The following is a 27,268-nucleotide window of genomic DNA, read 5'->3' on the forward strand; positions in this document are numbered from 1 at the left end:
TGACTCTTTATGCCGATCAACTAAAACTGATAGGCTCGCAGTCCGTATACATATATAAGACGCAAAAACGCTGAAAATCATTTTAACACCAACCCTCGAAATCTGCAATCTGTCTCCCTTTTCTATATCCCTTATCACCGCACTAATTACGGGCACTTTGAACCAATGTCCAGAATTCTTCTGCTATGCTAGTCTTCGACTTTAACTTTTCCAAATTCCATCTGGAAGATACCATTTCCTTTTACCCTTTTTGTCTAATAGAATCAAAATTGTTAGTTCTTGTACATTAAAAAGCCTTTATGTGGGCCTTAGGACCCACATGAATTAATGTTGAAAACCGATAACAAGAACTTAAAAAAAATGTCAAGTTAGTGTTTATTTAAGTTATGTTAAGTTATAGCTTGTATTAATCTGAATAAATAAACTTGAATTGAACATACTTTTAAATTAATCATTTACAATTTTATTTTCCTTGCGTCTTGATTCAGACAACTTTTAATTAACATGTCTTTTGTTTTTTTTTATCTGAAATGTTTAATTCCTAATTTTAGTCCGTTTTAAATGTATAATTAATTTTAATTAATTTGTTGTTAATTTTGTTCTCACACGTTTGTAAATATTTCTTTTGTTAATTGTATCTTAAATCAATGTTTTAAATCCTGTACTATTTATAAGCTTCACTTGATGTACAGTTGACATTCAAAATAATAAATATCAAATATCAAATACCAGTTCTGCTAACTTTATAAAAGGCAACAAAAACTCAGACTAACTATAGAAAGCTCGGGACATATTTATTTCACTAAAATTAGGTTAAATTACTATTTCTGTCCACTCTGCCATCGTGATTTTTCAACTCAGAAACAAAATCAGACACAAATTTAGTTGTTTATTATTTATCATAAGATTTAATAACAAATATTTTAAACAGATTTTGCTTTGGTTAATATTTTGAAAATAATATAAGCAGTTTTATAAATACCAAAGAAAAAAACTATTGAATATTAAAATAATTTTAAAAGAAAAATTTGAAAAATCTCTGTGAGTTGTAAATTCATTTTGAAGTAACTAAAATAAGTTCCTCATACTTTTAAAGCAATTATTTTTCTTAGATTTTCGGGAGGGAGGTTTTCCTAAGTATGAAGGTCTAAGAATTTATTCATAGAAAAAAAATATTAAAGATAAGCCAAACTTAGATTTAAATTTTTTCTTAGTACAAGTTAACTAAAAAAAATAAATAAATCTTGAAATAAACTTGTTTGTTTGCTTTTCTGAATCATTAAAAAAAATGTTTTTGAGTTTTGCTGGGAACATTTCATATATTTTTGTTAAGTATCTATACACCAAATTTTAAATATAAATAAGTCTTGAAATTCTAAGAATTCACCTTACCGCTGATATTTATAATACTACCAACATTGCAAACAATTTTGGCAGTGAGATTTTCTTGTTAAAAAAAAAACACATTTATAAAACGTGTGCTAGGAAGATTAAACCCACACTTAAAAGCTTATTGAAAACATTTATCTTAAAATTTAAATACAAAATATCTTCATTTCTTAAATATAACACATCTCACTATATTTAAATATTTTTTCTTACGAATTCTTTGTTATTATCTATTTATTTCTACTACTTCTATCTTAATCTTATCTATTCTGTTTTCTTTTTCTTAATTTATTTTCATGAATCTACACAACTTCAAAACGCAACACAAATAAAATTAAAAAAAAAAATGTTTATATTTCTAAAAATAACTTATTTAACAACACCAAATGTAAATAAAGAATGACCATTTAAAGGTGGGCTATAAAAAAATACTTAACTTATATTTTTGAATTTATGTTTTGCTGATTTCACGCTTTCCAAAATTTTGAATTTTTAGCTTTTTCATTTTCTGTTCGTTTTTTGCTTACGTACGTATTTACTAATTGTCATGGTTCATAAAGAAGACATATAATTTATATAAGTAAACCAACATAATAAAATGAAACCCATTTTAAAAACTTCTTAAAATCTTTATCATTGGTGGCAGCCAGAAAGCATCACCTTGCCTATAAAAATAAAAATAAAATTAAATACTTTCCCTGCTTCCTTTTCATTACAAAACCTCATGACTGAATGTTCAAATTAAGGACTTCATAAAAAGACACTTGAAGCACTCATAAATACATAGATATAGGACATTTTTCTGTTTGCCATCAGAGAGGAGAACCAACAATTTCAGTAAATTTTCCGCAAGCTGGTCCATCAAAAATATAGAAGTAGATAGATGTTGTTGTGAAAGAAGCTATGTGCTTCACTATAAATGAATCTTAATTGTTCCTACCGACGAATACCGTACAATTTTGTATTAAATGTTTGTAGAGTGTGTTTAAAAGAACCTACCTACAACTACATACATATGTACCTTCCTACTCATCTGAAATGTGTCCGTCTTTGTTAAAACTTCCAAAATATCCAACTTCAGAGCCAGTGGCTAAAAGAGAATGAACCCAGGAACACAGAGTGAAAGTTAAGTGGTTTTTTGAAGAGTAAGTAATGAAACTTTACAATGAGTTTTGACAAGAGCAAAAGTTGATTGAGTGAAGAAAAACAAAAAAAAAAAAAAAAAATGTTCCACATACGCCCCAGTGACTCGAAATAGTTTTTGTTGTTTCTTTGTTTCTACTGATGGATGATGATGACGGTTATGATGTGAAGAATGAATAGAGAGTTTTGAAAATACGTCAACACCATATGTATGTAGGTACTATGTCTATGGAACCTTTGAGAGTGTCCATACTACTCCCGCTTTCAACTTTAATCTCTGGTTCATCCTTTATATAGATTATTATTAAAAGTCAATTCACATCATTTACATTTACACATCAATATTTACACATTTCTGACATTATTTTATCCTGGCAACATCCCTCACATTTTTATTATTAAGTAGCTTTGATTTTTATTTTGCATTTTACATTTTAAATTTTCAATTGGAAAAAAATTAGTATTGAAATAATTTCATTTTGACTTTTAAAATAATTTTGTTTTTGTATTTTTTTAATTTGCAGGTATCAATGGAATCAGATCGTCCAATTATATCCACCTGTCGAAATAAAGCCAGTTTTCACCATCATCAGCGTCAAAATACGCAGCGTGTATCTCACATGTCACATTCATCAAATAACGTATTGCGTGCCCGACGTGGTGTTGTTCGAATGCTTATTATATTCGTTTTAACATTTGCATTGTGCAATTTACCATATCACGCACGAAAAATGTGGCAATATTGGTGAGTATAAGAAAACATTTATTTTATGTTTGTATTGTATGTAAAAACCTTCGTTTAAAAAATATCACGTAAAAAGAAAATAAATTAAGGAGCGATGAAAAGTATTCTTTTTTTTTTGTATTAAATCCAGACGAAGACCATGAAATTTTCTTTGTAAAAAAAAGAGATACTACTTAAATAACATACAATTTACATACAGCAATGGCCAAAATAATGGTTACATTTCTTAGTTTTTATTTGACTGTTGTTTGTTTCACTAAAGAAAAGTTAACACGACATGAAAAAGTTAGATTTTATTAAAAATTTGAGTGCAGAAAAGAGATGTCGCATTCACTGCATACGTCTTTAACGCAAAAACTGCTTAAAAAAGTAACATTTTTGATAGGATACGAGATGTTTTATTAATACCCTTAACATGTTTAAAGTTGAAAAACAGGGCCGGCGTAAATAAAATGAAGAAAGATTTAAAAAGAAATACCGATGCACTTTAGCTTCAAAGTTTTGAATATTAAAATGGGAGGGAAAAACTGAGTTAGGTGAATCAACCTACATTCTTAATGTGCGGTTAAAAAAATAACCTCTGGCAACGGCCTAGTCACTGATAAAGCTTCGGTTCCCATCGATCACCGAAATCAAGCATCAGTGAACGTTGAAAGATGGGGGACCGTCTTGAAACCTACCGCGTGCTGTTGTCATGTGTTCTTTCTGTCTGTTGTTCTTTCTCTTCTGTCCTTCTGTCTTGTATTAATGGCTTGTGTTGTTATCACCTTACATAGTCTAGTCGCTCAAGGTGCTGTGTTCTCTACTCTGTACATTCAACACTGAAAATGTTTTAGATGGATCATTTTACAGACCATACAACCATATTAACATAATACCATTGGTTACGACGTAAGAGACAATTTCTTCTAGCTATTCTTATATTTTACTGTGTGGGGATTTCAACTGTAATCTGTATTTAAGATGCTGAATCTAAGTCCCGTTAACTGCTCCACTGCTACCCACTTCACCAAAGAGTCTAATTTGCTATAAGGTCTGTATCTTGCCAGCGATGATGGTAAGGTTATGCTTTACAGCCAGCTTTTAGCACCAGGTTTTTCCAAGCACGATTTACTTTTTGTATGTTTCGATTTAATTTTTCAAACACATCTGACTTAGTGCGTGACTTTGACTGCGTAGAATGAAACTCACTGTACCATATGCAAAATGTAAACGATCAAGTCAGGTTTTTACGGCAAAACGCCAGTCATCTTTTTGAGAGGCATGTTAATATTAAAACCCTTCTTGTTAGGCATACGGCTCCGCCTTGGCTAAATACCTACATCTCTTCTCTGATGTCACGACGAGATTCCTCCTACAGGCAATGGAGACCTTACAAACTTGAGCACTTCTACAAATTGTATTGCAGACTGCGTAATCAAGTTGGGTGAAATGGTCAGAACGGCAAAAAGACTTTATTATGAAAATAAATTTGATTCTTTAACCTCTGGCAACAAATTATGAAAAAACCTGCGAAAAATCGGTATTGGCAAGCAATCTCAAAAGCCTGTTGGTGACGTCGATTGTCATGCACTCAACAAAAAGTTTACGACCATGCCCTTAAAAGTTGCTTCACCCGTTCATTCCCTTACTGAGAAGAACCAACTGCTATCAGTAGCTCTCTGTGTTTTATAAGAATACAAGAGAAAGATATTGCAGATGCAATAATGTCGATTAAACCTAATGTTACTGGCATGGACCGAATGGACCCTAAGGTCTTGAGACTACTGCTTCCATATATACTGCGCTTTATAACCTACATACATATTTAACAGCATATTGACTACTTCCGAGTTTCCTTTACAATGGAAGAGGAAATATATTTTTCCCATTCCCAAAAAGCAAACAAGTACTTGTACAGACTTTTAGCCGATTGCCATTCTCCCGTTTCTTTCAAAAGTGTTTGAAAAATTATTCTGGCACAGATCCAAAAATATCTTACAATTAACGACCTGTTAAGTACCTGTCAGTCTGATTTCCGACATAAGAGCAGCTGCAAATCCGCCTTACTTTTTGTAACTGATGAAAGAAGAATGGCAATGGACATTGATCATGTTATATTTTTCTAACACTGTTAGATTATTCAAAGGGTTTTGGTACTGTTAACCACTCAATTTTTCTGTAGAAAGCTGTGAGTTAACTTTGGGTTTTCTTAAGAGTCCTGTAAGCTTGTTCTTTCGTATCTCAGCGGAAGTCAACAATGGGTGGTGGCCAATGGATATTCGTCCATATTTCTCAATGTTTTGAGTGGAGTGCCAAAGGGATCTATCGTTAGACCAATCCTCTTCTCACTTTACATAAATGAGTTACCACAAGTTGCTAAACATTGTTTAATTCATCTTTATGCTGACGATGTGCAGCTCCTGATAAGTCGACCTTTTGAGGTTAAAAATGATGCCGTAGCTTTAATGAACGAGGATCTGCTCTGCATTTCACAAAGGTCGAAAAAGAATGATTTCGGCCTTAACCCTGTCAAATCAACATCCCACCCATCTAACGCACAAACTTCGACCTATTGGGTTTAAACCTGTTGGAAATGACGATGAAACGATTGAATATGTTAGCACTGCTAAAAACCTAGGAGCCTAGGAGTAGTATTTCTAAGGCCCTTATACTACCAACTGTGCTGTATGGGTGTGAAATCTTTTGTAAACTAGAATTGTGTGACTAGCCGCAAATTGAATATTGCTTTCCCGCTATATTTATAATCTATGTCGTTATGATCACATATCAATTTTTGCGGTACAAATGACTGGTTGTAGCCTAGACAGCTTAATAAACTTTCGCTCTCTGAGTTACCTGCATGAAATCATCCAAACACAACAACCTGATTATCTATACGGTAAGCTGAATTTCCCTCATTGAACAAGGTCCTTTGTTTTAATACTACCCCGATACAATTTTCTAAGTACTGAGCGTCAATTTTGTATTCATATTGTACGCCTTTGGAACTCTCTGTCCATCGCTATGAGAAGAATAAGAAGCATAAGTAGATTTAAATTTTTACTTTTTAACTATTTGGCAAATAATTTTCTTTTTCTTTATATAAATATGTAAATAAAAGTCTTAGGTATATAATTTTTATTCAAATTCTGAAATAAATGTAAAGGCCTGCAACACTTTATAAGACGCTTGTCCTACCTTGTAATCGATTTTTTAAATGAATACAATACAAATACGTCCATACTTGATTTCAAAGACCAACTGATGAACATTCCTGAAAATGCGAGCGCCTAATTCGATAGAACATGTTTTTTAAAAATATCAGTATAACAACCTCAGGTTGCTGCGGTGTTCGAGTAATGCATAAATTTCGGTTACACTTCTATAGCTTTTTTTTTAAATATAACCAAAAGACTTAAACATTTTTAAGACACCTAGCCAAATATGCGAGTTATCATAACGATTTGGAGAAATAAGAAAGCCTTTGTAGATGTCGAATATTTGATTATTAAAATTGAGGTGATCTGTAATACACCTGCCGAATAACAAAAGTTGATTGATAGCATGGGGCAAGACTGCAAGTGCCAATTATTGATAGAGGCATCAGAGGAAGATTACACTTTAAAAACAGGAGACAACATTGAATTTTTCATTAGACAATTTTTTTAAGATCGGAATTCAACTCCATAATTTTATAACATGCTGTAGTTCTATATCTGAAGGACAAGGATGTGAATCTAGAATCAAATATGAAAAGTTGAGAGAACTGTCATCAGTGAAAAAGTAAAGCACGAATGTATGATTTTCATATTCGAAATATTCCAATACAACTTTTATTAAACAATACAACATATTTTGAACGTTTAGAAAGGTATCAATACCAAAAGCTCGTATTTTCGATAAGACAGTTTTATCGAATGCCTTTGAAATATCAAATCTTACTTACTCTAAAACGATGTAAAGATTTGTTCCACTATTCGGTGTGATAAACCATGGGATAACCAGTGGACTTATTGCTACGATAGCCATACTTCCGATCATTAAGAAGCTTATTTTCTTCAAGATAATACATCAAAATAAAAATTTATCAGTGTTTTCATTACCTCTGAAGGAAGTGACCTAGTGCAATTTGACGATAGAAAGAGGGGGAGGAGGATTTGCCTTCTTTAAGCCAGCGTTAAAGAACACCTCTTCAGCACATTAGGAGGGATAAAATCCGGGCCCCTGGATTTGTGTATGCCAAGGTATTTCAGTATTCTTGCAACTGCACGAGTTCTAAAGAAGAATAATCGCATAAGATCGCTTTGCATTCTCAAGTACTGGAAAAGTCATTACACTATTGCTTTAGAGAAAGTTAGATTACTGCACTTCATATTTCAAAAGCATTTGATAGGGTTTGGCATCAAGTTTTCTTATCGAAAACGCTTTCGGTTCCCATGAATCCCTCCTTCATTGAATTAGTAATTACCTTTCGAATCGTTTAATACAAGTTGTATTGGATGAATTCAAGTCTGATAAGCACAAAATAAATGCTGGTATGTCCCAGGGCACTGTTCTTTCTCCAATACACTTTTTAATTTTTATTAATGATCTCCTGTCTGCAACTTCTTATCCAATGCGGAACAATCGTTGACGATAGTACTCTTACCTTTTCATATTCGTTTTCAGATTCACACCCCCTTCTTCGGATTCCGACCTAAACAGCATTATGCAATGGAGATTAAACAACTGCGTGGAATTTAATGCTTCGAAAACCCAATGCTGTCTTGTATCGTTAAAGCCATATATACCCCCTCTTGCCATTATCCATAAATGGCACTTACATCGAGGAGGATGAACATCTCGATATTATTGGTATGTGTATCACCAACCACCTTTTGTGGAACGATCACATACGCGAAGTCGCCAAAAATGCCGCATAATGTTTGGGTTTTCTAAAGCGATGCAAAAAGTTTTTCTCACCCTCTAATCTGGCAGTTATCTTCACGACTTATACGTCCAAAGCTTGAATATAACTCCCATATATGGGCTGGTGCTACTGCAACTTACTAAAGCCTCTTGGACAGTATCGAACGTAGAGCATTTAGATAGATTGGTGATAATAAATACTATCATAAGATTTTTCACGTCGCTTGAATATCGTCTAAATGTTTTTTTACCTTATCCACTTTTACCGCTATTTTAACGGTTTATGCTTTAGAGAAATAGCCAGTTGCATTCCTCCCCTTAAACAGTTCAACCGTAATACTCGCGCTTCTAGGAATGCTCATCAATATACACTCGATCGAAACTTTTGTCGTACTGTCAAGTACAGAGATTCGTTCCTTAGCTGTACTTCGCGAATGTCGAATGCATTCCAATTCAAAACTAATGTGCAAAGATACCTCATTTCAACCCCTCTCTCCCTTTCCTAGTGCTTACACTGTGTCTACAGTGTTTAGTGAGCGCTTATTATATAAAAAAAAAACGATCTAACATAGAGAGCAAATTTGCTTGAATGAACTTAAGAACGTTTTTTTACAAATGACCAGAAATATTGTGTTACCTCTGGGACATTGTATTATTTTTTTGCCCTACAATCTAGTCATGTAAACATTTCGCTTGTCGCATATGATCGTTACAGAAGTTACTTACTAGCACTTTTTTACAGCTTGAATCAAACCATGAGTTGTCCTTGGGTTTAAAAGATTATACCATATTCAGAATAAACTTTCTCATTCAAAAATTAATTAAAATTGTAACCTGTTTTTCTTAAACTATGTGCTTTGGCATGAAAAATTTTGAAAGTCAAGGGTCGGGTTCGAAACAAGCTGAGTTAATTGATTTAACCCAGCAAAGACTTCAACATATTTTCTTTAATTGTTGTCTACCCATAAATGATGTCTTAGTTTTCTTTAAATTTCGAATACTGAAACACTGCACTGTGCACTGCAATGATCAGCACATGATTCTCCTTTTTTAACTTAAAATGTACTTAAAGGGAAGTGAATAGTTGCAATACGTTCCTATAGCTTTTAGGGTTCAGTTTATGAGGATTAGTTCTTTTTTAATCTCCCAACATTGTCTCGTAAATTCAAGGCGATCTCCATTTCAGAGTTGGGTTTTCTGATTATGTCGCTGATTATGTGATCCCACGTGTTTTTTCAACCATTTCTGTAACCACTTTAATTTGATAGTCACGATGTTGCACGAAGCAGTTTATTTTGGAATTTTTTGATAGGTTCAGCAAAAGTTTTATTTATGCAGTCTCATACTTGGATGCCATGAGCCTAAACGGGTTTGAGTATATGCTTAACATTAGTTCGTTAATTTGTCTATAATTTCAATAAAGCTCTTCTCTACTCCAAGGTTTTTAGCAGTATTTTAGTATGGTACTCCTGTACTGTTTACATAAACTTTAACATTGTTTATGTTTCGATTGTAGAATGTAAATCGGTTTTGTATCATTTAGTTTGATACTCCATTTTGAGTGCAAACATTAACTTTGTAGACTACCTTTTGCAACTTTGGTTAAGTCTTTGAAAGGATCTATTTGACACCAATATTGATGTATATAATTAGCAAAGGGGGCCTGATATGGGCTTAGTATTAGGACACTTCATTGCCGTACACAGGCTTCTATTTTCTTTAATGCCAAGTAATTTCGGTCAAACTGTTATTTAGCGGAGCCTTATTATTAACAGTTAAAACTTTTTTAATGATTTGATGGATTAAGCAATACTGGTCTATTAGACCTTGTATAACTACAACAAATGACATCTTTAATATTCTAATAATTAATATTGGCTATCTAGGACATTGCTTTTAAAGCTTGAACAGTGATGAAATCATTCGCAGGTTTTTTTTTATTAGTTAACTTATGTTCCTTCTTACTTCGTTGGAAAATTTCACATAAGTAGTTTCTATCAAAAAGCAGTTAGAGATCTGTAGCCGTGTTTGCTGTGAAAGGTTTTAAAACATTAGCGAGGTGTTCAGGAAAAAGATAAGCTATTGGTTTTATATTTTCGATCCATTTGAAATCTTGCCTGTGTCTTTTTAGACGCTTAGCTGCTTCCCATTACAATAACCGTCGTCATACATTTCGTAGATCTGCTTCAAAAATTGCTTTTTTAGTTTTTTGGTAAAGACATAATTACTTTCAATTGTGTCTTGATTCTATTATTTTTGCCGTAGCTGTAGTTTATGAAAGTGTGTGTCATTTTTTAGAATTTTTAAGTGAACTTTAAGATTTACTTTTGCTTATATGTATGTTTCTTTGTATTAAAAATAAAAAGATGTTCTTTTGACTATACTTTTCAATGCAAACATGTTAATATTTAAATATTGATTAAATTACATATTTTTCCCAAGGCTTGTATATGTAAACCTAACATCAAAGAGCCATTAAGGCAGATGTCCTTATTTTTTATTTAAGACCAAAGAATCTAAAATCAGATTTTGTTAAAAAAAAAATTGAATCGATAATTAGCTTTTGCCTAAAGAACATTTCAATTTGTTTTAATTCCAAGAAGCACGAAATAGTAAAAGTTTACTTTTAATTTTTTTCCTGGAAATGTTCATGTTTTTGAAGATAGGATTTATATAGACAGGACGTGTATGCAGTACATAGCTGGCGGGTTTAACCTCGTTCTATAATTTTCTATAAAGTTTTTTGATACTTTTGAAAGTGTGTGAGACCCTTTCGGAGAATCTATTTAAACTTAAAAACGTGTTCCAATTAATGTTTGTCCTTAAACAATATTAAAATTAAACTGAAATAAATATTGAAATAAAACGCACGAACTTACAAACAGTAAAGCACGAATAATTAAAAATTATTTTGAGTGTAAGGGAATCTCTAAATGTAGAGCATACATTTTGTTTTAAGTCATCATAAGCAATCCAATTTGTTTTCCTAAGGAATAGTGAATTAAGACCAATGAAATTCTTAAAACTGATTGAATTCGGATTCAAAACAATTACTTTTTGGTTTGCCAAATTGTGGAAAGAAAAAAACATGCAACAAAAAAGGAAAATTTGATATTCCGATGGATTTTAAGAATCATCAATATTTATTTTTTGATTTTAGAAAATCAGTATTAAAAAAAAAAACGGTTGGAATAAATTAGTTTTTGTATTACAATCTCCGACGAAGTTTGCAGATTGATTTGATTTTTAAATCCGTTCAGCAATAATTTATACTATTTAATATAATAATTTATAATTAAAGTTACACAGAATTATTTCGAAACCGACTTAGCATACACAGAATTTATTTAGTATTATACTTTAAGGTCAATAATTATTTTGTTTTTAAGATGTCTTGCAGCTCCTACTGAGTTTAGTTGAAAAGCTTTGAGCTTCAAATGATTAAAAATTAAATCGAAAATTTCAAAGATCTTATACAGAAAGAAAACAGCATTTCTATTGTATTTGTATTTGTATTTGTATTTATTTATTTCAAAATCGATTACAAAGTAGGACCTAAGTTTTATAAAGTTTTGCAGCTTTTAAATGAATTTAGGAATTTGAATTTGATATAAAAAAAGAGAGGTTCTATTTACAAATATATAATTTAAATATGAAAACGTAAAAATGATAAAATAAAAAAAAAGAAAAAAGATAAAGTTGAGGACTTACCTAATAATTATTATCAACGATATGATAAATAATTGAAAACTAAAGATTTAAACCTATTAGCGCTTCTTATACTTCTCATCGGGTTGGCAGGGAGTTCAAAAAACAAAAAATGGACGCTCATAAATGAGATTCTTAAATCGATTTTGTATAAGGACAAAAGACCTTGATGAACTAGGAAAGTTCAACCTGTTATGTAGATAATGCGGTTGTTTTGTTTGAATGATTTCATGCAGATAGCTCACCGATCAGAAGTTTAGTAAACTGTCAAGACTACAGCCAGATAAACGTTGTGCAAAGTTCGAAATGTGGTCATACTTCGAGTCAACTGAAGAGCACGAAGACTACCATAGACTTTTCCAATGGCACTATCAAGGTGGTCGTTCCATGTAAGGGTACGATTGAAAATTATCCCTAAATTTCTCGCAGTATTGACATAATCAATGACCTTTAAGCTTTCAGGCATCATTTCTTGCTACAGAAGGTCGACTCATAAGGAGCTGTACATCATCAGCATAAAGATGAATCAGACAATTTTTAACAACATGTGGAACCTCGTTTACATATAGTGAGAAGGATTGGTACGAGGATAGATTTATGAGGCACTCCAGCTAAGATATTGAGAAAGGAAGAATAACGTTCACTTGTTGTCTTCCGCTAAGATCCGAATGAACAAGCTTACAGGATTCTAAGGAAAAACCAAAACTTCTTCGCAGCTCTTTACACAGAATTGGATGGCTAACAGTGTCAAAGACCTTTGAAAAGTCTAAAAGCGTCAGTTGTTTCATATAATAACTGTCCATTGCGCTTCTTATTCTTAGGTTCCATTAAATCCAGGCCTGTAACGTTTGTTTTGATGGATATTATTGCCTCCAATATTCCAATAAAGTTGAAGAAGCTGTTTATACCAGTTAATTGCTCTTTGATAGAAGAATCAATAACTGAAGTTACATCCAGGGACGGAGGTGATGTAATTAATTTTGTATTAAGAGCATCACAATCAATGTCGTTAGCTAACCTCTTACATGGTTTCCCTATGCCGATTTCCCGCAAGTTATTCCATAACTTTTTGCCAGATGTAAAATTTATAAGTTTGCGTTCGTAGTAAATCCTTTTTGCCAGTCTGATCATTACGACGACTTGATTTCGAAGTATGCAATAAGATTTGTGGAATTCCTCCAGCTTGTACCGCCTTCATTGACTGTAGGTTGCATCCCGACGTGCCATCGCAGCAGTGATGTCCATGGCGTACAACGAGTACGCAGTCTATGCACTCAAAGTCATGCACCAATTGAATTGCATTTATATTTTTGTAGTCTCGATATTGAAACCTTTGTTGTTTCAATCTCGTGGTTGGAGAAGCAAGGTGCCAAAAGTTGGGTGCAGAGAATTACCTTACCAACATCAGTAGAAAAATAAAGGTCTAGTAATGTACAAGATTCTTTAGTAAAGTGGGTTTTCAGCTAAACGGGAATTCAACAGGTTACAATCAAAATCACCACATATTATAGTATAGGAAAACAAATAAGAAAAAAGTATGGTGCTGAGTTGTAAGGTCCGTAAATAGATCCAACCGAAATACTCTCAGTGTTACAGTATTCTTAAGGACAGTTATCATCCGATTTACGATAGGGCGGCGCGCGGCGCCTTCACCAGAAGAAAAACTCCTTTCAGCCTAAAACCTTCGACCAATAGAAGTCATTACTTCTTTCTTTCTGAAACCAGGTTTCAGGCACAGAAATGACATCTATCTTCGAGTCCACAAACAATTGAACAAAGTTTTTTCTACTCATGGAAAGGATGAGACTTCATCTCATATTTAAAAAGAACACAAACATACAATTAAAAAATTAAAAATAAGTTATAAAAAATTTAAAATTTTAAGAAAGACATCGGTTTACTTATTTTTATGATACTAAATTTCAAAACAAAGGAAAACTAATATTATTTTTGTTGGATGTTTTTATATGCAGTCCTTTTTTGTTTTCAAAATACGTGCAATGAGAATGAAATTGAAAAATTGTTTATGGCACAAGCTTTTAAAAATATTATAAATAAAAGTCCTAAAATTTTAAATATTTCTAAAAATATGTATTTGCTTTAATTTTTATTTTTTTGTATAGGTTTAATATTTTCTGTAAAAACTGTCAATTTGATTTTTATCCAAATTTTACCAGATGTTAAAAATATTATTTTTCGTTGCTCAAAATCATTTTTTATTCGTAAAATTTTTGATGTGACAATTTTTTTTTTCAGTTTTTTTTTTTTGATTTATAAAAAAACCGTTAACTGAATTTTTTCAATAAATATACTTGTTTGAAATCACGTTACAGTATGTATAATACAATTTAATTTAAGTCTCTAGCATTTTTGGTTATTTAGTGTGGATATTTAGGGTTAACAAAAATTTGAACCTTTTTTTAAACTGCTATGGCTAAAAAAACACTCAAGCAATTGTCTTGAGGGGCCTTTTTGCATCTTTTTGCATTATTATCTGTATAACAAAATGTATTTAAAGTCGATATCTCTTCTAGTTTTTGAGCTATGGATGACGAAAAAACGCCGTTAACGTCCGTACACACACGATTACAGACATCTTTCTAAAAATCTTGAATTTCGACTCTAGGGACCTTGAAAAGTTGAGAAATTTCAAAATTTTCAATTTGACAAATCGGACCCATTGTAACAACTTCCTCTGGGAAGGGTTAAAAAACTACTTCATAAATGAAGACAGCCTCAAAAAGCTTTAAACTCGTTTTCTCGAATAAAAAAAAAAAGTATATTTCTAAAATACATGAATTGACTACAAAAATATTTTATTCTAAATTTAAATTATTAAAAGAGCTTAATTTTAGAAAAATACAATCGACATTTCCTTTTTATTTCAAGAAATATAAATACTCAAAAAAAAATCTCATTCAAAAACCAATTTTTACCATGACTTATTTTATTTATTTTCGACAAAAATATCTCGGAAACAAAAACAGACATTGAATTCAAGCTTATTTTATAATATGCGAAATATTTTTTTAAACCTTTAGTTAATTTATTCAATTACCAATTTTGTTTACTTATTACGAAAACTTACAAGAACAACTAAAAACTGTTAAATAATGATTTTCGGAAAAAATTGATTTCGAACTTTTTTTTACTTCACACTCTATATTGTCATTAATATATTTTACAAATTTTAGAAATATATAGAATGTCAGCCATCTGTTTTGGTCGCATCACAACCTCATTTATATTTTAGTTTTTGGCCCACATTTAAAACAAACTTTAGGAATAAGCAAATTAGTTAATAATTTGAGCTTTAAACGATAACAAGTTAAACCATTTTTAAATTCTACAATTTTCCAAGGAATTTTGTATTCACTGGAGAAGTGTATTTTTCATTTTAATATTTTCCTAAAACAACAATGAAAGAACTTGAAGCAACTGAATTATTATTAAATACATACTAAATAAAATAGAAACCTTTTTTTTCTATATCCTACCACCACCATTCAAATGTGAGTTCTTTTGTTTCCGAAAAAAGGAAACCTTATTTATTGCCTAATAACACCCTTCAAATCAAGAAATTGAGGGAAAATTAAGTGCAAAGTATCTAAGGTAGGTCATTGACCTTTAGCTTAACATTTAGCAAACTTGAAACGGGACAAATATTGTGACTTAAATATAAATCTACCCTTATCAATCGAAAATTCCTAAATGAGTACAGAAAAAAGAATTGAAAAGCACATATTCAAAAATTGCAACTAATACAAAATAAGAATTTAAAGATAATATTTAACCTTTCATGGTACTTTTTGCTGAGTTATTAGTTCTAATTTATTATACCTATTAACTAATTTAAAATAGGGGTAGATATTTCGATTTTAAATACAATAAGAAAAATGTTTTTTAATACTCTATACGAAAAACTTGCAAAAAGAATTCATGATAATCCAAGCTTCTTCTCAGGATTTTCGACCTTGGACCATATATTTAATATTTCAAGCATCGTTAGGAAATTTATTGAGATGAAACTTGCTTTGTTGATTTTAAAGCAGAAATAAACAAAGTCAATAGACAGGCTTTAATTTAATTTAAATCTAACATATTCAAATCTTTTGTCATCGACAAGTGCAAGGGTATGGGATAGGTAAAGATTTCTCGATTTTCTCAAAGATGTATCTTATCTCTATCCTTCCTAATGGAAGGATTTTTACCAAAATAAGCATTAAAGTTACCTTATTATTCGAATGAAGCAGCGACTTGCAAGAGTTATTCTTCGTTTGATTTCAGCGCTGGTGTCGTTGTCGGTGTTTATAGCGGCGCCTAGGTAGACAAAGTCGTTAACTACCTCAAACTTATAGCTGTCCATGGTGACGTTGATGACAGCATATACTTGGTCTTGCCCTCATTGACCACTAAACCCATCATCTTTGCATCCGTGGCAGTGCTCAAAAACGCTCCACTAACATCACTTGATCTTTCAACTATGTATTTATTTATTTATTTATTTTTTTATTTATTTATTTATTTATTTATCATCAAGCAGAGAGCTAACTCTTACAGACTAGGATTTACATAATTTTTTTAATTTATTAATAATATAGATAATATTTATATGAATGAGAAAAACAAAAACTCAACAATAACATAATAACAATTAACAAAAATATTAAAGTTCAGCTGATTGAATAGTTAATTCATTTAAAACATATGTTTTGAAGGTATCTCTTGAACAACTTTTAAAAATATCTATTTTATTACATACAGCATTAGTTTCCCTGATGCAACGAGAAATTGGCTCATTAAGTCCATAATTTGTGCGATGAAAATATTCATATAAAAGGTTAGATTCACGAACATTCCTCTGAGGAACACGAAGTTTTATTAGATTTAATAAATTAGGACATTTTATGTGATACGTTAAAATATCTCTGATGAATATAACAGAGAAGCAACTACGCCGACTTTCCAGAGTTTTAATATCGAATAGTAAGCACCTTGTTTTGTAGGTTGGCATATCAATTCGCCAATGTAGATTAAAGATTAAATATCGAGTAAAGTTTCTTTGAACTTTTTCAATTCTATTACAGGAGTTTCTATCATCTGCGTATTCGAGTAATTGGATGGACGTTTGGAAGATTGTGCTTTTAGTGTTGACTGTTGACAATTGAGTTTTGCATCATTCTTTCCAGAACGATGTTGAAGAAGTCGCATGACAGTGCATCGGCTTGTCTTAAATCTTTTTTGACATAAAATGCATCGGTGAGATCTTTTCCGACCTTGCAGCGTGATGCCAAAACTAGACATTGCTCTGTAGAGCTCTTCTCTATGGATGCTGTCGTATGCGGCTTTAAAATAAATATAGTTATATAGTTTAGATTTAGCTATCTTCACTTCGCCGAAGTCGGGTAGGTGGAGTTTTTGATCTGTGTCGTAACCTAGCTTGAGTGGTTCCATCTCCCTTACAGCGAGATTCGGTTCGTCATTGCTGTTATATAAGTTGGAAAAGTGGTATTTCCATATTATCAACATAGACTGCGGTTTTACTATCATGTTCCCCTGATCTTCCTTAAAGGCTTCGGTTCATGGCTGGTACCCTTGGGAGGTTTGTTTTTTACATTTTGATAAAATTTATGCACCTCATTCCTGTTGTGACATCCCTCCATCTCCTCGATCGCGCGCTCCTCGTGCTTCCTTTTTTTTCCATCTAAGAAGCCGGTGTTCCTCTCTCTTCTTCTGCTCGTAGAGCTCGCGAGCAGCTCTAGTACTTCTGTACAGCGCAGTTTTGTAAGCCTCTTGGTTCGCTGCGTGCGCTTGCCGGCATTCATCGTCAAACCAACGGTTTCGCTGTTGTGGCCGTGTGAAACGCAGTACTTCAGAGTGGCATCTCTGATGGCTGCTAGCAATGTTGCCTTTCTTTTTCAATGGGTAATGCAGGCAGCATAGGGTTCCTTAAAAGGTTATTAGAGACGTCGACATTTCTCACAGTACATCCTTGTTTTGGCTTCTATCGGGATATCCGTAGCCGTACCTTGGCTTTAACGAGATAGTGGTCCGAGTCAATGTTGGCCTCTCGGAATGTTTGGACATCTCGTATTCTGGAGAAGTATCGTGTGTCGATCGAAATGTGGTCAATCTGTTTGCAAGTTGATTGATCAGGAGATTTCCATGTTCCCTTGTGGATATTAAGATGTGTGCCTACTAACTAATAGAACGACTCGCCCCGCAGCGAAATGGATTAGCTGAATCCGTTGTCGGAGGTGGTGTTGTGCAGGCTGTATCTCCCGATTGTGCCACTAAAGACGACTTCTCTACCTAGCTTGGCGTTAAAATCTCTAAAGATAATTTTAATGTCATAGCCAGAGCACTTCTTATATGTCTTGTCCAACAGTTTGAAGAATATGTCTTTGGTGTCTTCATCATTCTTTTTTGCTGGGGCATACGCGCATATTAGGCTTATGTTGGCGAATTTAGCCTTGATGCGGATTGTCGTGATGCGCTCGCTCACATTGTTGAAACTCAAGACTATTTGCCTGAGTCTAGTTCTAATAACAAATCCACACCCAAATAGACGCTGTCTTTGTTCTCTGTAGCAGCCGCCAAAGGCTACATCGCAGTCTTTTAATTTTCGTTTGCCTGGTCCATCCCATTGCACATCTTGGAAGGGACAATTCAGGTACAGATCCGAAGTTCGTTGTCCTTATTTCGTTTGCTTGGGTTGTCAACAGTGAATCCGTCCGCATCCGAGGCTTGTTGATACTTCGCAACTTAGGTATTTCGTACGTGTTCATGAAGTCAACCCAATGGCCTGGGCTCCAAATAAGTCGTAGAAGCCCTATATGGTTTTACTAAGTAGTTCAATTTTACTGGAACTGTAGACCCCACTGTTGATTCCATATCGAGAATTCGTCCGCTACCGTGTTGATAAGGAGAGTCACCTTAGTGAAAACACCTCTCCCCCTCTCTCGTTTGCTACCCCGAACTACTTTCCACTGGGGTTAGAACCCAATCTCCAGTTTAGGTACTAGGCACCCAATGTTCACCGCGGGGAGGTGAGAGTAGGAGTTGATAGACAGAGGTGGGTTTTGAGAAAATCTGTGGTCGCTTGTGTCCTCTTGAATGCACATGTCTACCATTTGAACATAAATACACATTTTAAGTTTGATTTTTTTAAGTCTTGCTATTTTTGATGTATTGAATTTTTAAAATAAAATTTAAATACTTTTTAAAATAAAAAAAATATTCGAGGTGACAACAATTGGTTGATTTTTTTCAAAATTAAATTAGTTAGGTATCACGTCACAATGAATAGTTTACAATTTTTTTAAGTTGCTAGCTTTACTGGTTCGTGAGATATGTTGGGTTCCCTTTTTTCTTTACTTACTGTGGCGAAAAAACACCCACTTAAATATGTCTTACTGCATTATTATCTGTATAACACATATTTTTTTTTTTGAAATCAATATCTCCACTGGTTCTTGAGATATGGACGACGTAAACAGCTTTCCAAACGAACGTACAGTCATTTTTAAATCCTTTATTTAGATTCTAGGGATCTTGAAACGTCGTAAATTGTCAAAACTTTCAATTCGGCAAATCGAACCGATTATAATAACTTGCTATGGGAAGTTAAAAAACCATAAACGTGAATCTACTTAAGTCTTAATTTAAAAGTTTAAACTTAATGCACCGAATGGTTTGGGCTGTTGAGTCGAGAATAGACAGGCAGACAGATGAAACGGGGGACAAACTTTTTTCGACTTCTCTATCATTTAACTCTTAATTTGGTTTCAAAATTTAAAAATCATTGATATAAATTTAAAGCATGATGTAATATTGCGATATCAAGGTATTTTATAAGAAACTACATATCTTTGAATTCAGTATGTAATCTTGTTTTACATGAACAAAATTATAAAAATTTCCTTTACACCAAAAACATCTATAGATCGACCTTTCAAATGTCAGAAAACAATATGTAAATATTTGTACGTGTTTTTTCTGTTCATTGATTCAGCGATTGATTGTGTCCTTGACTTCAAGATATTTTGATTCGATATAACATTGAATAAATTTATTACATTTGTTTTATTGCACACAAAAACAGAGGTTACCTTGAATAAGTAAATCATCAAATTCATAGAGAACACGTCTTTGGCATAAAACACCCTTCAATAATCCTATCAAAGTCGTAAAAACGCCAACAGACAAATAAATCCAATAAAATGTTACCAAAGTCGAAAACGAAACATTGCCTGCGTTACGTAATTGAGAAATATACACATTCTTGCCAAAAAAAAACAAAGCTTTAACCTTTATTCAAAATATAAACAATTATAATTGTCCTGAAGTCCTACGAAAATAAAAATAAAGTCTTTTTTTTAACTTTAAATACATTTATCCTTAATAACAACAAAAAATAATCCTTCTTTGCCAAAAATAAACAAAATAAACTTTTTCCTCGTCTGTTTCTTGCAGGTCACGTTCCTACCGAGGCGATTCAAACTTTAACGCCTTGCTGACACCACTAACATTTCTCATCACGTACTTTAATTCGGGAGTGAATCCCCTGCTTTATGCATTCCTGAGTCGAAATTTTCGAAAAGGCATGAAAGAGCTGCTGATGTGCTCGTTGAAAAAGGGCAAAGGCAAATCTTCATCGACATCGGTGCATCATAAGAGAGCTGCCCTGCAGGTGAGTGTAAGTGCATGCATTTTAATACTTTTCAAAATTATATATTTTAAAATCTTCAATTTTTCTATCTTTATTCATTCCATGTTTTCTTTTTGTGTTTTATATTTTTTTTTTCAATGCTGCATATCCTTGAAAAAATAAGAGCCACAGGATCAAATTTAAATTGACCATAAAAATGCTATCAATAAATTCTGGTTTTTAATTTATGTGATTATTTTTCCTTTTCTCTCTTGGATATATTTAGATCCTTGTTTTACCGAAATGCTTTTTTTTTAGTTTAGGGAGAATATTTTACACTCGATTTATGGGTTTCCCTTTGGACAAGCATTTATTTTTGGTTGAATTTCACCAAGTTTATGGTTGACTTGGAACACTTAAAACTTGTCAATTCATTTTATTTAACTTCAATTTATAACTTTTCTTAATGAATTGTGTCTTAAGCGTTTTTACTGTATAATCATTAAAATCTCATCTGGTTAAGTGTCAAAGCAAAGGTTTTTATGAATCACACGAACTGTCAAAATCTATACTAACATTATAAATGAGAAACTATGTTTGTTTGTTTGTCCGTTCTTCACGCCGCAAGGGAGAAATATTATAACATTATTCTTTGTGTGAAGCTAGTTTCAAGGCTGGAAGGGTACTAAGCAAATTTTTCCGCTGTAAAATATCTCATTCACAGCTGATTCGAGCAAATCCGCCAGTAGCACTTATAACTAGATATTCCTTATATTCTTTTTTTTAGAACACAATTTCCTTGCATATCATTAGGTTCTGGACCTATCGTCGATAACAATCATTAGACATTTTTTATAATGAGGGGTGATTAAATTTTAGTGGCCGATGTTAACTTTGAATTGACCAGAAATTACTAACGATATTACTGTAATTTCTTTGTATGATCATAATATTGGTATGGTTTAATTATGTATGAGGCAAAATATCGTAGTAGTGACTGTCGCGACCTCAGTGGAACACTTTCATCCGATGTTCTAAATTTTGTATAAAGCTGGAGTATAACTGAAGTTCTATGCAATTAATGTGAAGAATTATGTCAATCATTAGTTGTTAAATTATTAAAGGCCTTAGACGGACGCATTTTTTTCAAGTAACTCCAAAAAAAAAATTCCAACAATGTCGAGTTTCATGATATTGGCTTGACGGCCAATTGCAAAGCCACCACGTGAGAAGACACGGCCATTGACTCTGTCGCTCAAAAGAACAATTGTTTCGTAAACAGTGAGGCAAGTGGCACCGTCCTGTTGGACTACACCACATCCATATCTTCCAATTTAGGCCATAAAAAGTTCGTAATCCTCCCACGATAGTCAACTCTAATGTGCCTACCTGCCCGGCCTCGTTTTAGAAAAATCACAGACCTATGATTATTCCAGTGCATATACTTTTTGTGGATGTATTGGTCTTTCTACAATCACTTTTTGCTTAAAATTCCCAAATGAGGCAATTCTCCTCATTGACCAATCCTCAGATGATGATCCTTGCAATGGTAAAGGGGCTTTAGTTCTTAAGCCAATTGAATCTTGTAAACTCATGAATACAAGTCGTTATGTATAATGTTCATGTTCATCATTCATAATGTTCATTGACCGACAAAACCACAAAGGAAACTATAATCATTATGATTTGAACGCCCATTTTCACAAATAGCTTGAACTTTAACGCTTTGCTAGATTGCGTATATTTCCATCCCATGCTTTTGCACCGTATAGCAGGACGGGGATTTAAAGGGTCTTATATAGCGAGACTTTGGTCTCTCAAAAGGGGGCTTTGCTACTAAATTGCTTTCTGAGCCCAAAGAAACAGCGGTTAGCAAGAGTTATTCTTAGTTTGATCTCAGCGCTAGTGTTCGTTTCTGCGTTCATAGCGGAGTCTAGTTAGACGAAGTTCTTGACTACCTCAAAGTTACGTCTGGCGATGGTGACGTTTTGACCAAGACGTCGTTGTTGTAGATCCTTTCTTGACGACAGTATGTACTTCGTTTTGCCCTCATTAACCGTTAAATCCATTTTTGCCGCCTCTGGCTCAATACTCACAAAAGCCCCATATTGACATCACGCTAAATTCTTCCAATTATGTCAATGTCATCAATATATGCTAGTAATGGGACAGACTTCTGAAAGAAAGTGCCACTAATGCTGACGTGTGAGCTCTGCACTATTATTTCAAGTACGAGGTTAAGAAAATCGCATGACAGCGCATCACCTGTCTAAAACCTTCTTTGACATCGAAAGGTTCTGTTAAGTTGTTTCCAACCTTTACTGAGCAGGGTGAATTCTCCATGGTCATCCTGCACGAACGGATGAGTGTGGCAGGGATGCCAAAACTAGGCATGGCTCTATACAGCTCATCCCTGTAGATGCTGTCATATGCAGCCTTGAAATCAATGAAAAGATGGTGGGTGTCGATTTGGTGTTCTTGGGTTATTTTAACAGGATCTGCCATAATGCGAATATTTGGACAACTATGGTTTTTCTAAAACCACACTGATAAGGACCTATCAGGTTGTTGACGATGGGCTTTAGACGTTCACATATAGCGGCAGACATGAAGGCGATGTTATGTAGACTTATTATTCTATAGTTGGTGCAGTTTAGAGGGTCTCCTTTTTCAGGATCGGGCAAGCTACTGAGGCACCATTCAACGTGCATGCTTTCTTTCGACCATATCTTACAGATAAGTTGGTGCATGCTCTTAACCAACTTATCTCCAGCTGCTTTAAAGAGCTCGGCATTCAAGCCATCCGCTCCAGTGGCTTTTTTAGACTTCAGTTCAAATATAGCAATCTTTACTTAGTCTAAGTCGGGAAGATGTGATTGTTGGCTTTCGTCGTCTATGTTAATGGATCATCCTAGCTGACAGCGGAATTCGGTTAGTCATCTCCGTTTTACGGTCAGTCGCCTTAGCATTGGCTGCTGTTCCACTTTGATGTTTCTACTTTCGTCTTTGCAGCCTTAAGTTCTAGGTTTATGTACCTGTGAATTTCGTTTCACCTTTTATGCAGCAATGCTTTGCGTGCCTGTTGTTTGGCTGCATTTACCTGTTGACATTCCTCATCAAACCAAGCGTTCCTTGTTGGTGGTTTTTTGAAACCCAGTACAACAGAATCAGTTTCTCTGATTGCATCTTGCCAATGTTGCCCCTGGTTTTCGATGAATTCTGTTGGTGGCAGAGAACTTCGAGAGAGATAACTTGTAACTCGGTCGGACAAGGATTTTGCGATCTCCTGCGATTGTAGCCGTTCGACGTTGTACCTGTTTCCAGAATCTCCCTGTCCTGCCCCGGGTCTGGAAACCTGAAGTGCTACCTTGGCTACAACGAGGTAGCGGTCCGAGTCTATGTTAGCTCCTCGGAAAGTTCGGACATCAATGGTACTGAAAGTTTGTCTGGCTTCGATCGAAATATGGTCAATTTAGTTGACGGTAGATCGATCTGGATAACTCTAAGTTGACGTTTCGCCCCGCATTAAAATCTATGAGCCTGAATCCGTTGTCGGAAGTGTTGTCGTGCAGGCTGTTCTTCCCGATTATTCCACCAAAGATGTCTTCCCTTCCTAGCTTGGCAATAAAATCGCCAAGTACAGGTTTAATATCGTAGCTTGGACTCTGCTCATATGTTTTGTCTAAGAACTCGAAGAACATATCTTTGGTGTTGTCATCCTTCTCTTCTGTGGGGGCGTGCGCACATATCAGGCTAATGTTGCCGAATTTAGCCTTGATGCGGATAATGATGAGGTGCTCGTGATGCACTTATAGGGCAAGACTTCTTGCCTAAGTCTGACTCCAATGACGAAGCCGCATCCAAATAAGCGGTGATGTCTGCTTTAAAGCAGTCTAGGGCCTCCACAATTTCCTCGGCCACACGTGGTCTGTTAAGGACCTAATACCTTAGTATAACTCCAAAGAGGGGATGCCGGATAAAACCTGGGATCCGAATAAGTCGTAGAAGCTCTATAAGGTGTTAACTAAATAGTTTAACCTTACTGGAACTGTAGACGCCACTGTTGATTCCATCTCGAGAAGTCGTCCGCTGCCGTCTGAATGAGTATAGGTGCCTTAATGGTAACGCCTCTCCCCCCTCCCTCGTTTGCTTGTTCTCAACAACTTTCCACTAGGGTTGGACCCCAATCTCCAGTTGAGGTACTAGGCAGCCTATGTTCACCACGGGGAGGTCAGAGTAGGAGTTGATAGACAGAGGTGGGTTTTGAAAAAACTTGTGGTCGCTTGTGTGCTCTTGAATGCAAATATCTACCATTTGAACATCTAATAATGAACATTGGTCCTTCAAATTTAAGCACCTTCTATTATAAAAGGGGGTAAGTAAGTTTGTTTGTTGCAGTACCCGTCGTGATATTTAATGTGTAGGATTACTATGTCAGAGGTATTTATTCATTCCCCGCCTGTGTGATAACAAACAAAAACATTTTGTCAGGATTTCTAAATATTGAAACACATGCTTTATATTTTATAAACACAAAAAAGATTTAGCGCCTAAAGGATCGGTAATGTTGCTCAAATCGTCCAACAACAAACTGTCAATAAAATTGCTTCGGGTGCTATGATATTCTTACTCTGGGTAATGTGGTTTTTCTACCTAACGCCAGTGCTTATATTTTAAACGGCAGTAGAAAGGATAAAAATGTAATTATTCCTCAAATCTTAATAATTACTATAGATTTACCATTTCAATTCAAAAGGCTTGAATTTTCCATTAAGTTTAGTTTCCCAATATCTAAAAGTAACGGTTGAAGCTTGAAAGCGGTGTTTCATCACTTTCACAATAGACAGCTAAAATTTCTGTTTCTCTTTATTTCTTTTTATTTATAGAAATCTTACCAACTAACTTATGTACAATTGTCCCTGGAATTTGATAATTCGATTTTCTCTTACAACGCGGGCAATGCTGCAGATAACACCAAGTTCTTAATAAATTTAAGGATTGTAGAAGCCAAAACCGTAGTATTAGTCAAAATTAAGTTTTACTGAAAAGTAACAACTCTGATTGGGTCTTACAAATTTAATATATATTAAAAAACATGATCTTGTTTTATTGCAATTATAAAATTCTGGAAGGTTCACTTGGGCGTATACGCACCATTTGCTTATTGTATACGTTTTTTGAAATTCAAATTTCACGTCATTTTTGTTACGTATGTCAAAGCCTTCATAAAAAAGGTAAACCATATTTGCTAAGACATTTTGTCACGAAGATCAAAGAGGAGAGGTTTGAATAGGAACTTTACTACCGTAAAAATATGAAAACATTGATTGACGAAAAAGTAAATTTGGAATTTCTTGAAGAACACTTAATATTCCATAAAAATGTTGACTGTTTCCGTAATTTGTTGGATGTTAAAAATGTGTGTCAAAGCTCTAAGAAGTTATTAAAATACAACAAAACAGAAAATTCTACTGCCTTGTGTTCCGAATTAAAAGCACTTTCTTTCACAACTTATAACAAAGTATTTAATTTATCAGGTCATAACTCCTGTTAATCACTTTTTAATTCTTTGTCATTCGAAACGAAAAGCATAATAAAATTCTCCTAAAAATATAATTGCCATTTCTCTCTTAATTAGAAAGAATTCATTCGTTAAGAGTTCTTAATAAATTTCCTTCTTACAGACAAATTAAACCATCATCCATACTCCAAGAGTTTCTTAAGTTTGTCTTGAAAATAAATGTCCATTTCTCATATACACCAACAAATCCCAAACCCTTTAAGCTATGAGCGAAAGATGCTCTAGCCTTAAAGTTGGTTCGCATATAAATAAATAATTGTATATCATTCTATGTGTAAAGCAATTTTAATCAATTTATATGTACTGTATACCAAGTAGCTGAAAGGTAATTAAGTTTACTACATGAAGGAACATTATATTCACTCAATTTGGCAAAGATTTATTCTTGGCAGAAAAGGAGTATTGCAACGAAATATAAAAGGCTAATAAATTTGTGTTGCCTACAAAATAATTTTGTTGTTTTTACTAAGGGACGAGTGAGGGGTTTGGTAAGAAAGAAAATAATTTTCATGTTACATTGTGGAATTAAGACGTCTTCATTTTGTTCTTTTGGTCTTAGTTACGAGCATCGTGTTGGGGTATATTAGAGTGTTTTATTGGTAGAACGTGTATAGGACGCCAACAACGTGTTAAGGATATCCTAATATGATAATATTCCAGAGAAAACATTGTAGATACAAGACACCTGGTTCTATATTTGAAGATACTATATTTTATTTGTGTGTTGTGTTGATTCAATTTGATTAAGGATTTCCATGGAATTTGATGAGAAAATCCCATACTACATGCATCGTATGATAGATGTTTTACACGGTCTCGGATTACCACAAGTAGAACACTTTAACAAGGATGGGGAATGTTCAGGAAATCGATTCTTTAAGGATATAGAAAGAGGGAATTTTATTTATTATTTTAAATATAAATTCTATTAAGTATGTATGTTAAATATAATCAAAATTTCCTTATATATAGACAGAGATATAAGTATGCTATCCTTTATTGGATAGAGCGTTCGGGGAAGACAAGTTTATCCACTTCTATACAAATATCAAAAAATAATGAGGAAGTTAGTGGAGACGTGTACTCCGAAAGACTTAAGTCTCTCATTTCACTCCGACTTCCCAACCATTGGAGCAAGTTCGAAGTGGAACTTCTGTCCATA

General features: G+C 33.7%; 1 protein-coding gene across 4 annotated transcripts in view; it reads left to right on the plus strand.

Annotated features, from left to right (window-relative positions):
• The window catches only part of LOC129941717 (trissin receptor), a 343,356-nt gene that overhangs the window by 310,510 nt on the left and 5,578 nt on the right, over positions 1-27,268 (plus strand). The window contains exons 8-10 of one of the 4 annotated variants that reach the window (XM_056050416.1): positions 1,788-1,802; positions 3,057-3,277; positions 20,351-20,573. In XM_056050416.1, coding sequence (XP_055906391.1) covers positions 1,788-1,802; positions 3,057-3,277; positions 20,351-20,573 — 459 coding nt within the window. The remainder of the gene's footprint in view (positions 1-1,787; positions 1,803-3,056; positions 3,278-20,350; positions 20,574-27,268) is intronic. The other 3 variants (XM_056050417.1, XM_056050418.1, XM_056050419.1) reach the window with 3 other exon arrangements.

Source organism: Eupeodes corollae, chromosome 1 (assembly GCF_945859685.1).
Source record: "Eupeodes corollae chromosome 1, idEupCoro1.1, whole genome shotgun sequence".
Classification (NCBI taxonomy): Eukaryota; Metazoa; Arthropoda; class Insecta; order Diptera; family Syrphidae; genus Eupeodes; species Eupeodes corollae.